At 43.2% G+C, this 14,194-nt stretch overlaps 1 protein-coding gene across 4 annotated transcripts in view; it reads right to left on the reverse strand.

The window, feature by feature from the left end:
- SLC4A4 (solute carrier family 4 member 4) overlaps positions 1–14,194 on the reverse strand; it is a 204,226-nt gene that overhangs the window by 92,036 nt on the left and 97,996 nt on the right. For all 4 annotated transcript variants that reach the window (XM_077933740.1, XM_077933741.1, XM_077933742.1 and 1 more), the window contains exon 4: positions 3,346–3,481. In XM_077933740.1, the coding sequence (XP_077789866.1) occupies positions 3,346–3,481 (136 nt within the window). The remainder of the gene's footprint in view (positions 1–3,345; positions 3,482–14,194) is intronic.

Genomic DNA, 14,194 nt, shown 5'->3' on the forward strand with positions numbered 1-14,194 from the left:
CCTTAGGGTAGTGATAAAGCGGGATATCAAATCCAAACTCTTCTTCTTCTTCAGAGCAAAGTGCCTCTAAACCAGGCATAGACAAACTCGGCCCTCCAGATGTTTTGGGACTACAACTCCCATCATCCCTAGCTAACAGGACCAGTGGTCAGGGATGATGGGAGTTGTAGTCCGAAAACATCTGGAGGGCTGAGTTTGCCTATGCCTGCTCTTAACCTAACAGAAACAAAAGTATGAGCTCCTCGTTTTATGATCACATCATGCAACATCAACATTTCCCTGCATGGAAAGTATGGCCACATGATAATAATAATAACAACAATAACAATAATAATAATAATACTCTGTGCGGCTTCCAAAAGAATATTAAAATACTATAATACATCAAACATTAAAAGCTTCCCGAAACAGGGCTGCCTTCAGATGTCTTCTAAAAGACTGGTAGTTGTTGTTCTCTTTGACATCTGGTGGGAGGGTGTTCCACAGGGAAGGCACCACTACCGAGAAGGCCCTCTGCCTGGTTCCCTGTAACTTGGCTTCTCGCAGTAAGGGAACCGCCAGAAGGCCCTCGGTGCTGGACCTCAGTGTCCGGGTAGAACGATGGGGGTGGAGACGCTCCTTCAGATATACTGGACCAAGGCCGTTTAGGGCTTTAAAGGTCAGCACCAAGACTGAATTGTGCTCGGAAACGTACTGGGAGCCAATGTAGGTCTTTCAAGACCGGTGTTATGTGGTCTCTGCGGCCGCTCCCAGTCACCAGTCTAGCTGCCGCGTTCTGGATTAGTTGTAGTTTCCGGGTCACCTTCAAAGGTAGCCCCACGTAGAGCGCATTGCAGTAATCCAAGCGGGAGATAACCAGAGCATGCACCACTCTGGCGAGGCAGTCCGCAGGCAGATAGGGTCTCAGCCTGCGTACCAGATGGAGCTGGTAAACAGCTGCCCTGGACACAGATTTGACCTGTGCCTCCATGGACAGCTGTGAGTCCAAAATGACTCCCAGGCTGTGCACCTGGTCCTTCAGGGGCACAGTTACCCCATTCAGGACCAGGGAATCCTCCACACCTGCCCGCCTCCTGTCCACATACATTAATCATCCAGTGTACACTCATCTGGGAAACCTGTCTGAATCAGTTTTCCTAGAAAAGTGTATACTGGTGTAGAAAAAGGCACACACATTTTGCGACAGCCCCATGGCATGCGTTTGTTGTCAGAGGGTTAGATTTCGGGTTAGGATTGGTGTGTAAGACCAGTGTCCCACTCGGTAATCCTCATGCATGGAGCTTCCCTTGAGAAGTAGGAATCCCAGAGTTAGGGAGAACAAGGTGATATTCACAGGTAGGGATTAATATATCCAAACACAGTAAGAAGCTCTTAAGACAGACGGTGGGGGGAAAGATTAGCCGGGCTCTGATAACAAGAGAAAACCGAAGAGCTAATATTTAAAAGTGTAGGGGGAGAGGTGGAGGGCCCTGGAAAACAATGACTCAGCACTCAAACAGAAAAACAGAAGTCTAGATTTGGGGGAAGGGGTCGGTTATTGTAATGTCACAGCAGAGTCTCGCTCAAGCAAGCTCCACTGGAATTACGGCTAGGTTGATTACACGACGGTGACTTGATTAATTATTGTTGAATTGTGTCATCACTCCAGCACAATTTATCTGCACGCATTTCTCGTAAGTGACCAAAAATGTTTTTCATGAGTCTAATAAGAAACTAAGCACGGTGTGCATGCAAATTAAAACCCAACCTCAAAGTGTTTAATTCATGCTAATCCCAAAATGAAAATATCTAAATGTTTGAATGACCGCATTTTGGGTGCTTTATTCTGTTACTTTTAAATGATTTCAGTCGGAAATTATTCAAGCCAAGGGATATAACAACAACAACCACTCTTCATTTTGTATCACTTCAGCTACCTCAACCCTAAAAACAACCTGTGAGGTAGGACGGTGCTACTGTCCCCATACTGCACAGGGGAAACTGAGGCTGAGAAATAGCACCTTGCCTAAAAACAATCTTGCAAGTTAATGGTTGAGGTGAGAGTTCCTGGCTGAGATCCTTTATAATAACCACTACACTAGATAGATAGATAGATAGATAGATAGATGATAGATAGATAGATAGATAGATAGATAGATAGATAGATGAAAGATTGATAGATAGATGATAGATAGATAGATAGATAGATAGATAGATAGATAGATAGATATAGATAGATAGATGATAGATAGATAGATGATGATAGATAGATGATAGATAGATAGATAGATAGATAGATAGATAGATAGATAGATAGATAGATATAGATAGATAGATGATAGATAGATAGATGATGATAGATAGATGATAGATAGATAGATAGATAGATAGATAGATAGATAGATAGATGATAGATAGATAGATAGATAGATAGATAGATAGATAGATAGATAGATGATAGATAGATAGATGATAGATAGATAGATAGATAGATAGATAGATAGATAGATAGATAGATAGACAGATAGATAGACAGATAGAGGAACTATATTTGACATTTGTTTTTTAAGCACAGATGGTTTTAATATGAATTAATGAATTAATCATGTTATAACTCAATCACCTTTCTGACAAGTGCCGTGCAAAGATCACTGTGTATGTGTTGTTTGTGTGCTAATCTTCTGAATAAAGGATAGGAACGTTAGGAAGCTGCTTAGACCATTGGGTCTATCTAGCTCAGGCTTACATACACTGACTGGGGGTGACAATTCAGGATTTCATGCAGATATCTATCCCAACCCCACCTGGAGGTGCCTGCAACCTTTTCTTTGCAGGGCAGACACTCTGCCACTGAGCTACGACCCTTCCCCATAATTAAGGATAACATAGTAGTTCTATTCACCAGCAAATGCTTGGGAAATTCCTCTGGTTCCTTTTTATTGGAAAAGCTTTCCAGAACCACCAGAGAATAATTAGGAGGAAAGGGACAGAGAAAGCTGATTTCTACTGAGTCGGAGCATTGGTCCACACATTGCCTACACTGGCTAGCAGAGGTCCTCCAGGACTCAGGCAGGGGTCTCTCTCCCAGTTGTACCTGGAGATGCTGCAAACTGAACCTCAGATAATAGAATCATAGAGTTGGCAGGGACAGAGTCCCAATGTGGGGATCAAACCCATAACCCTGAGATTAAGAGTCCCATGCTCTGCCAACAGAGCTATCCAGTTTAGGTCCCACCACTGAGCTACAGTCCTAATGATACTTGTGGAACCCCCCAAACTTCCAGAAGAAGGTGCTCCCCAAAATTAACACATGGCTTGCCACAACTTCTTCCTTCCCCCAGAAAAGACAAAGTGATGCCAACTCACCTTGCGGTCTCCTTCCATTCCATCTCCTGCCCATCGACAGCCAGGAGTTCGTCCAGTTCCGTGAAGAGCTGGGGTGGCGCGGGGCTGTCATCGTCTTCGCCCAAAATGAAGCGGATGCGTTCGGCGGCGGGGGAGACTGCAGAGGTGAAAATACTGCGGTTAACGGACTGCAGGATGATCAGGGAGGTGCGGTTCCTCTCCCTTCCCTTCTCTCCACATCCATTTGGTTGCTTCTCCTCGTCGCCTGCTCCATCTGACATCTCAGCTCTGAGTGCGGGCTGTCGGCTCTTTTTATTATTATTATTATTATTTGCCAGGTACCTACTTCTCAAGTCTCTCTTTTCTTACAACTTACTTCTAAAAAAAAAGTAACTTTCAAGCTGGGGCTAAAGTTCAAGAGGACGTGCGTCTTCTTCCCCCACTCCTCTAAGCTCTGTGTTCACAGCAGACCCAAACAGCTCTTCGTCCAAAAAAACAGGAGAGAGCTTCCAGGCTCAGCACCAATTTGCTCTATGGTGCATGCCCAGGGACCTTTAGTACTCTGATCAGCCGAGGTCCTTTAAAGTCTTTTTCTTTATAGGCAGAGAACCAGTTCCAGCCAAAACTATTTGGGGGGCACCTCGTGAAGAGGAAGTGGCTTCCCACTGCCAACTCCCCCACCCCACCCCCCGGTTTGTACAAAGCTGGAACTTTCATTGGCTTGCGAGGCAACACTCATTACCAGCGTAAAAGGGAATATTTAACAAAATAGCCCAGCTCTTCTTTTGCATGGGAAGCTGTGTACTCTGGTCCATTTAGTCAAGTATCAAACACAGTGAGGAAAAGGGAAGGAGCAGAAAGGCACAAAGCAATCAACCCATCCACAGGTAAGACACGGTGTAGCTAAAAAGAACATTGGTTTTGGCCACATGTAGGTTACACCTGCTATACCATGCCATACCTAGAACATACCATCCCTAGGCTAGAACCATTAACACCTGCTGCTCTGTAATGTCTTGCTGTTTTAACATTTTGCTCAGGCATCTCCAACTGCAACTAACCATCAACCATCCAAGCAACTATGTTTAAAGGCATTTCCACATCACCTAACACTCAGCAAGTGCCACTTCTTTAAGATTTGATGAAAGATTTGATGAAAACTACTGTTCAAAATTAGAGGGGGGAAAGACCACTGTTAAGATGTTCTTTTTCATACCAGACCCAAAGGAACAACTGCATGCCGAATCTTGCAGCACTACCATTATTATTATTATTATTATTATTATTATTATTATTATTATTATTATTTCCAAGTTGAGGAGTCAACTGAAATTTTAGGCGATTTCATTGACTGATTATGTTTAAAGCTGTCAAATGCATACAGGAACCTGTAGCCCTCCAGACATTGCTGGTGGACTCCAGCTCCTATCAAACCCAGCCAGCACAGCCAACAATCATGGATGATGGGAGGTGTAATTCTGCAACTTCTGGAGGGTCATAGATTCCCCAACCCTGCTCAAAAGTGAGTTGCTCTCATCTTCTTACTCCTTTGGGCTGCAAGGGTAAAATGTACCTCCCGTATTTTAACTCAGAAAGCAAGTGTGCATGTTAAAGTTCTGGGAATCCCTGGTTCCGACTCTTTGGGCATCTATCTGGGTCTTGATATATGTTTTATCTGGAAACAAGTCACTGGAAGTTACTTCTGCAGTCTCCTTAGGCTGTCACAGCCTGAGCTTATCACACCTTGTGCCATTCTTTAGATTTACTGGAAAACTCAGCAAAGCCTTTGTCCCATGTCTTTTCTCCCTACATTGCATGACTATAACATGTTCTAATGAACAAAAGCCACGAGCCTAGGACAATTATATGTCCCGCCTTTCAACCTAAACTGCTTCCAAAACAGATAAAACTACAAGATCGGCATAGTGATACCATCCTTTGCTTTTAAGGATTTTATTTGGGTTCAACTTTCTTCTTTCACCGATATATTTTCATAGTTATGGTTCTTATTTTGATATACATGGCTTCGCTGTTGTTGTTTGAAGGTTAATTAAGCATTTTCAGGAGGTGTTGTTGCATTCTGCTTCTGTGTTTTCCTTTTCCTTTTTTCCTTGGATTATACTTGGTATTATTTAGTTTCAGGACACTGCGCATTCATTATGGCTGGTTTGTGTACTTTTAGGTTAATTTGGACTGCTGTGTTACTGCAACACGTGGACGTTTTTTGGATTACTGAATTAGTACAATATGTGGATATAATTTTAATTAGTTTCTTTTTAAAAAATAATGTAACGGAGGAGAAAATAATTAAAATAACAGCTATGAAAACTCAATCAAGATTCAGTTCCTAAACTAAGAGTGGGTTGAGCAAATCAGGAGTTGCAACAATAGTCTAAAGAACTCTTATTTAAAACAACAACAACAACAGCTTTTAAATACAATTTTCTCCCTGGTTTCCTGTTGCCACAAAAGTTTCCCATCGTGAGACAAACAAGACAAAGCATAGCAAACCTATTCTGTTTCTGTTTTTAAAACACAGAATAGGATCAAGATCCATTCTAACTGAAGGTGGGGGGGAGGTGGGGGGAGACAGGGATCATAAAAAAACCTTTTAGTGAGAGGAGAGGTAGTTGTTTTGTAAACCCACCTGGTGAATCAAAGCACAATACTGTATTAATTGCATGCATCCAAGCTAAAGAACTGAAAACTTTGCCAATATCTTCTGACTCAAGACAAATCCAATTAGTTCTTTCTAGCCAGGTGCTGATGTAACTGACAACTCGCTCAGCAGTCCACCTAAAATTCAAGGGTCCCCATGTCCATTATTTACATCTGCATTTTGCCTTGGTCACCAACTTTAGATACATAGATAGATAGACAGATAGATAGACAGATAGAATTATTATTATTTTGCACCAGGGGTCATATTTTGAACAGAACAAAAGGGTCAAAGACCAAGCTATATTTGCTCCTTTCCCGTGCAAACCAAGAGGGCAAAGTGTCCCTTCCACCAACAAGCAGGAGCAGCAACAAAACTTCAGCTAAAAGTTCTCGCCTTCTGCACCGCAGCTGCTGACCTCTGTTTTCTGATTCATACATGTGAGTAAGCAAGGGGGAGCAGAAGACATGAACTTGAGGAGGAATTCTGTCTGACATGGAATCCTGGATCCTGAGCTATCTCCAAACTCTTTTTATGCCTATTCTGTTCAGGATGCTGGTACTAATGTACGGAGCCATACACAGCTCAGGACCAGAATACCTAAAAGATTGTCTTGCCCCTTATATACCTGGCCAATCACTCCTGCTGATGACATCTCACCAGGAGGCCCTTTCTATATGATGTAGGAAGCGATGCTTTTTTCTGTGCCTATTGAAAACCTTCCATTTCTAACAAGCCTTGTTAGTAGAGATTTTTTTTATCTCAGTCTGTACCTATAATGGAATTGAAAAACAGTTTTCAGTATATACACTTTAGAATGTTTTATAGCAGTGTTCCCCAACCTTGGGCCTCCAGCTGTTTTTGGACTACAACTCCCATCATCCCTCGCTAGCAAGACCTGTGGTCAAGGATGATGGGAATTGTAGTCCAAAAACAGCCGGAGGCCCAAGGTTGGGGAACACTGTTTTATAGGAAGCGATTCATAAATGAAATGGATATTTAACTGTTGTCTACTCTCTCACAGCTCCCTATTTCGATTCAAGTTCTGTAAAATTAGACTTGTATTGCTTTTTGAAACAATACAAGTAGTGTATTGTTAGTGGTGCCCTCCCCCCTGTGGAACGCCCTCCTGCCAGATGTCAAAGAGATAAATAACTATATAATCTTCCAAAGACATCTGAAGGCAGCCCTGTATCGGGAAGTTTTAATGTGCGATGGTCTGCTGTGTCTTTGTATTTTTGTTGGAAGCAGCCCAGAGTGGCTGGGCCAACCCAGTCAGATGGGCAGGGCACACAAAAATAAGATAGTAGTAGTAGTAAACAAAATATGCAGGGCCGATGTCACCTTTTGGCAGCTGGTGTGGAACGCTGACCATGCCGAGACTTTCTCAAAATGCTACCTGGTCATGTCAAGGCATTTGCAAAAGAGTTATTAGACCCACAGGAAATCTGGGAAGGAAAAGGATGGAGCAACTTGGATGGATCAAAACTCAGAATTCAACTCAATCAAATTGGACAAGGGTAGGGAAATATTCAAACTGGCGCTTGACCGAACTGTTCCCTCTTTCCGTAGTTGAAATGTATCTCATTCCCATGGGACAGGGCCTCAACCCAGACACTTCCACATCAGTAAGAGAGTCCTGGACCCTCTTCAAAAATAGAGAGGTCCTCTCCCTCTAGCAGGAGGAAGAAGGGGCTGTGGTACCTCCATCTCCTTTTTCCAAGCAAGGTTGCTTACTCTCTCATCCAGCATGAACTCTTCCACACAGAAACTCCCTCACTTCTGCAGATCCTGCTTTCTGTGCAGAAAACCATTCCAAAATGCATTAGGAGGCACTGCAGGGTGCCCCAAGAACAGAGCACAGCCAATTTCACCAAGAAGCAAGACCTAGAACACACAAGACCTAGAACAAGGAAGCAAGACCTAGAACACACACCTCCCTGCTTCAGAACTCTCCAGGTTATTTGTTTTCTATTCAAGGGCCTGCCAGCAAGCCTAGTCTCATCTCTGGCTCCCACCATGCGCTGACCAAGGTGCTGACTTTAGACTTGCACTACATGCATGGGCTATCATCCCATACCACTGGCCATGGAGGCTGGGGCTGATAGCATCCTATTGGCTATCCCTGCTTCACGCTGTTACCTGCTTGCTCTTGTACCAAGCCTGGGCAAATGCATCTTCTCTGGGCACCAACCTTCCATACAGAGATTTATGCATAAGGCCTATGTGAGCATTCACACACACGTACAATTGCCACCATGCGAGAGGGAAATAGGAACCAGCTCATAGGCCCTGTCCCTCCTGCATGTCCACACTGCATTTCCTGCAACCTCCAACATCTCGGGGGGCTGAACGTCAGCAGCCAGGAGCCTCTTTTTCTCAGTAACACTCCCCATGTGTGGTTAGAAGATACGGATTCTGAATCTGTTTGACTTCAGCAGGCTCCATGCTGCAGCTGTTCAGCCCCAAACATGTGTGGCATGGTAGGAGCAGCAATGCAGGAGGGGTCATGAGCAACAGGCTTCTCCCCACTTCACCCCACCTCACAGGGTAGCAAACACAAGAGGAGGATAACAATTGAACAGGGCATTAGGGTCTGAGGAAACACAGAGTTCAGCTCATGCCAGTGGCCAATATTTATTTGAGCGTAGGAGCCATGTATTTAGTCCATAATGCTATTTAATATACAGTGGTACCTCGGGTTAAGAACTTAATTCGTTCTGGAGGTCTGTTGTTAACCTGAAGCACCACTTTAGCTAATGGGGCCTCCCACTGCCGCCATGCTGCCGCCGTGTGATTTCTGTTCTCATCCTGAAGCAAAGTTCTTAACCCGAGGTACTATTTCTGGGTTAGTGGAGCCTGTAAAACCTGAAGCGTCTGTAACCTGAGGTACCACTGTAAACATACGAAGCTGTTGGGAGAGGCCATCAGGAGACCTGAAGGACAAAGTCTTGAGCATGCTGGTGACACCTAGCTCTTGTTCCAGGTCACATCTGAATCAGGAATGGATGTGCAGGTCTTGAGACAGTGTCTGGATGCAGCAAAGCAATACACTACCAATTATCCCAGTAACGCTTACCATATAATCAAAGATTCAAAAAAGCCTACCCAACAAAAACAAAAGTCTTCACTTAACTTCTGATAAGTATCAAAGCATGGGCTCAGGCATGCCTTCTTCATAGAGAAAGGACCACACTTTTTTGCTCCTAGAGCACGAAAAGCCTTTGAATTCTGATCCAGCCTCTGAACCTCACACAATGTCAGGGAGTCCTGAGGCAGGTGCTCAATTTGAGTAGCGTCTGAGTGCCATTCAGTCGCACATAAGTGGCACATGTCCCTTCCTTCCCTATTCCCTTTCTAGCTTGCAGGTAGCAGACTGCATGTTAGAATGCTACTCGCCTGTCCCCCTCTAGGGAGAAAGCGTAGCAAAACCCCTTTCCTGCCATTGCCCCTGTCCTGTGAAATGGCCCTCCCTCTGCTGTGCACATAGCATCAACTATTAGCTGCTCCAGATGCCATGTGAGGATGCATTTTCTTTGCCAAGCTTCTCCTGACCCACAAGATTGGTTGATGTTATTCCTGTTTTTGCCTGTCCTTACAAGGGTGTTTCACTGCTTTTATTGCTTTTGTGTTATTTTTGTATGCCAGTTAGGGATTTCTTTAAAAACACACACGCATTAAGCACCTAAGAAATGCTTTTAAATAAATACATAAATAAATGAAAGCCCTTCCGCACTTGCTGCTGAAGGTGCACATCCCAGAAAAAAACTATACCACATGCTACTCTGGTAAAACTGAATGCACCCATGCCCAGATGCATTAAAATTGGATACCATGTTAACACAGATTCCCCCTCCCTCTCTATTTAAGCCTCAGTTGTGCGTTTAAAACATGCACATTAAAAGTCCAAAATCCAAACGCGGAATTTGCTGGGTCATAAGGTCTGCCGCAGCTCAAACTTCACCGCACTGGTCTTTTTAGTGCCACTGTTGATTAATGGGCCGTTCATTGGTTATTTACATGCTCTCTTTAGCAAGAACAGCATATTTTCATGTTGGCCGCTGGAGGGAACAGGATGTGCTAAGAGCAAACACCACAAGTCCCAAGCCCAAGTTACAAGCTAGAACTCCAATTAACCCGAAGTAATGAACTACCAACCTTTCCCTCTTCCTCTTTGACCTGCATGTGTTGCACACAGACTCCACCAGCCTAAACTCCCCCTCTACCACTTCAAATCATACTCAACTAGCCACCAAAAGGTAGTAGCATTAATGAGAAGAACAGCCATTAGCTGTACAACTGTTCCTCTCTTTTTTGTTACTGCCTCAACTCTGTAAGCATATTAGAAAACTGAAATCCATAATCTCATGGACTCATAATCAATCAATCAATGGCACACCATGCACAGAACATTTTACATAGCTTTAAAAATAAGTATCATCTGTGCTTTTAGGCAGTAAGTGGCTACCACAGGTGGACTTATGGGCGTAGGGGAGCAAAAGACCAAAGGAAGCAAAAGAAGAGGTTTGAAAAGGGATAAAAATCCATTTTTAAAAATAGTAATGGCCTTAGTGGAATAAAAAGGTCTGAAATATTTCAGATGATAACTTGCCAGGAGTAAGGTTGTCCTCTTAAGGGACCATTTATCCCACAAATGACAACCATAGACTGATGTACTTGCAAAACTTCTGCACATTATGTTTTCTAAAATTGCATAGCAGCACCTATCATTTTATGTATGTACATGTGCATACAGATCCCATTGCTTTTGTTTTTGCTAAACCCATGTCGTGGCATCTTCTTTCCCCAGAACTCACTCCTGGGACAATGTGCTAATGTTTTGCTTCTTCAGAGCTTTCATTCATTCCAACGGAGCTGCTCTGAATGAAGCAAATGGAGCAGGACTCCCAACCCACTCATGCACCCCACCTATTTTGTTTCATCTGCAAGATGTAGCAAATGCCTACAATGGATTTCAAAATGAACAAATTGCTATCTAGAGATCACACACGTCAGCAGTTTCTTGTGAGTTCGGCTAAGGCCACTCTTGTGTGTTGAAGTTATGCCCTCAAGTACCCAAAGGCAAAAGGCAATTTCCATCAGGGTTGGAGGAATCTCAAAGATCTTGCAAGAGCAAAGAGACATGCTAGAGCATCAAAACGTTTCATGTCAATTGTACACTGTATGGTGGTATGAAGTTCTTTCTGTTGTTTGTTTTCAATCTACTGCCCCATCAGCATCACTGAGTGATTCACACATTCCAGTATCACATTACCAAAACCATACGTTTGTTTGCTGCAAAGCAAACATAACCAATCTGTTCACCATCCAAGTTAAAAGCCTGTGCTTACCACATGCATATATTACCCTACTCTCTCTCCAAAAATCATACATCATGCATACAGACCTAAGACAAGGATTCTGGTCCTTGGAGCATAGGATTCATCAACCCATCAAATTAAATCATGTCCATTATGTACAGTGGTACCTTGGTTTAAGAACAGCTTCGTTTATGAACAACTTGGATTAAGAACGCTGCAAACCCAGACGCAGGTGTTTTGGTTTGTGAACTTTGCCTTGGAATAAGAACATGTTTCACTTCCTGTTGAGTGTGTTCCATTTGTAAATTGAGTCCCCCGCTGCTATGGGAAAGCACACCTTGGTTTAAGAACGCTTTGGTTTAAAAACGGACTTCCGGAACGGATGAAGTTCGTAAACCAAGGTACCACTGTACTGAATGAGGAAACCAACAGCTGACAATTTAAGAGAGAACTGCAATCAGAGTTCTAGAGTTGGGAGTCATGTAGTCCATGGGTAGGCAAACTAAGGCCCGGGGGCCGGATCCAGCCCAATCGCCTTCTCAATCTGGCCCACAAATGGTTCGGGAATCAGCATGTTTTGACATGACTAGAATGTGTAATTTTATTTAAAATGCATCTCTGGGTTATTTGTGGGGCATAGGAATTTGTTTATATATTTTTTCAAAATATAGTCCGGCCCTCCACAAGGTCTGAGGGACAGTGGACCGGCCCCCTGATATAGTCCGACCCCCTGTAATGCAGGAATTTCAACGAAAGAATCCCTGACAGTTGGGCATACAATCTCTGCTTGAAAACCTCCAATGAAGGAGAGTCCACCACCTTCCAAGGCAGTTCATTCCACTAGCAAACAGCTCTTACTGTAAGAAAATTCTTTATCATGTTCAGTCAGAATGTCCTTTCTTGAAATTTGAATCCATGACCCATGATGGGTATCCTGTCATACAACAGAGGAAAGAGAACTGGACCCAGGGCTGCCATTTTCACCAGCAGCTCCACATCCAACATCACACTCGTTCAGTCCTAGTTTTGAAATTAATATTACACTCCTGCACAGAAGAGATTATTTCAGCTTTTTAAAACACCCTGGCTTTACAACTTAAAATACTTCACATTGCCAGCCTTTAAAAATTTCTGTTTTGAGTGTCCATCTCCATGATCACAGAGTACATGGGGACGATTGAAGACACCTCTTTAAAGGTGCCCCACTACCTGCAATGAATTTGTCATGTGCAGGAAATTTGAGTTTGGGGAGTCGCATTCTCATAACCCACAAAAAGTCAAACCTTGCACACAGCAGCATGTTCTATGGCTGAAGCTACCACATGCAGGCTTTTCCTGCAGCCAACATGCAAGCAGATGCCATAAGAATGGATCCATCAGCAATATTTTTTTTTTTGCCTTCACATTTCAAACTTCGCTCTAAACTCATGAGCACTAGAAGTTTTCTCTCTCTCAAAGAAATGACAACATAGGACTTGATTATCAAGAATATATATTTAAAAAACTGCCAGACCACACAGAAGTATGAATGTTATTAATACAGGAAATAAAGAAGTGATCCAGTTTAAAAAATGAATGTGCATTCTAGCCAACAGATTTATTTATGATTATTTATTTGTAATTATTTATGACATATTATTTGATGCAGCTTTATCCCAGACTTCGGCCAAAAAGAGTAAAAAAAAAAAAAAAAATGCCAGCGATGAAGGAAATGTTGAAAGCATTTTAGTATCATAGAGAAAAACACCTATATAAAACTTAGTCAGATGTTTGCTCCATAATCTGATGACCCATCATCCTGTCTTAGCAGTGAATCTGCTTGCCTTAATTTCACATAGAACACAAACATGAAATATCTTTGATGTGGCCAGATAATCCTGGTTTTACCCACTCGTTTCTCAAGGCTTTAGGGCGGAGAACTGCAGATAAACAAACATACACCAGCAGTGATGGAAATGTGTTTATCTGAAGGTGTGCTTCTCGTAAACTCAAGCAGCAGCTGAATATCTCTAAGTGCCATCAGCCGCTTTCCTTCAAACCAAAATCACTTCGGTGCTTGGGCTCAGTAAATATTGAGCCTATCAGAGCGACTGAAAAAGGCAAATCTGCAAATTAACGTCAATTTCATGTGGGACTTGTTCCAAACCAAGTAAACAAATATGGCACAGTGTGGCTCCTAAACTAAGATGAACTTATATTGCGTTCTTATCATTAAGCTGATTGGCAGGAGATTTGGGACACCCAAAAGGAACTATTTATTCACACAGCAGTTTAGCAACGATTGGAGTTCACAACCACAAGATGGAATGGCGGCCACTACTTGTTAGGTGGCATTTTTTAGAGAAGCTATTAAAAATAATAAACCTAGGGTTTAGCGCAGATTCCACTAGCATAGCTAATGTCTGCTTCCACAACAACACTTCCACCCACCTCTCCTCTGCAGTCTCCACTCCATTCATCCACATAATCTGTTCCAAAGGGTTGGAGGAACCTGCTGAACAGATTTTGGTGGTGCATGGAGAAGAAGGTGAGGAAGAGCAATTCCCACTGAGCAAGCCCAACTCCTCGTATGAAGTGCTGGATGCTATCCAAGGACTTTATTATGTACCATGTGGACTGATGCAGCTTGTCATGAACTGGTTGGATGCAGAGCAATGGTGGGAAGAACCAACTGGGGTGCCCCCAAGGGAAGAAGGCTCAGAGCTTGAGGAGTGGTGGTGGGACAATGATGAGTGGTCAAAGGGAGAAGACTGGGATGAGGTGGTGTTGGAAACTGAGGAGGTAACAGGACTTAGTGAGCTGGGAGAGTCTGTAGGAGACAGAAGTCCAGTATCAGAGGCAGAAGCTGAAGCAGGAGGGTAGGAGGAGGGAAGCCAAGAGGCAGAATGAA

Source organism: Podarcis muralis, chromosome 9, assembly GCF_964188315.1.
Source record: "Podarcis muralis chromosome 9, rPodMur119.hap1.1, whole genome shotgun sequence".
NCBI classification, from domain to species: domain Eukaryota; kingdom Metazoa; phylum Chordata; class Lepidosauria; order Squamata; family Lacertidae; genus Podarcis; species Podarcis muralis.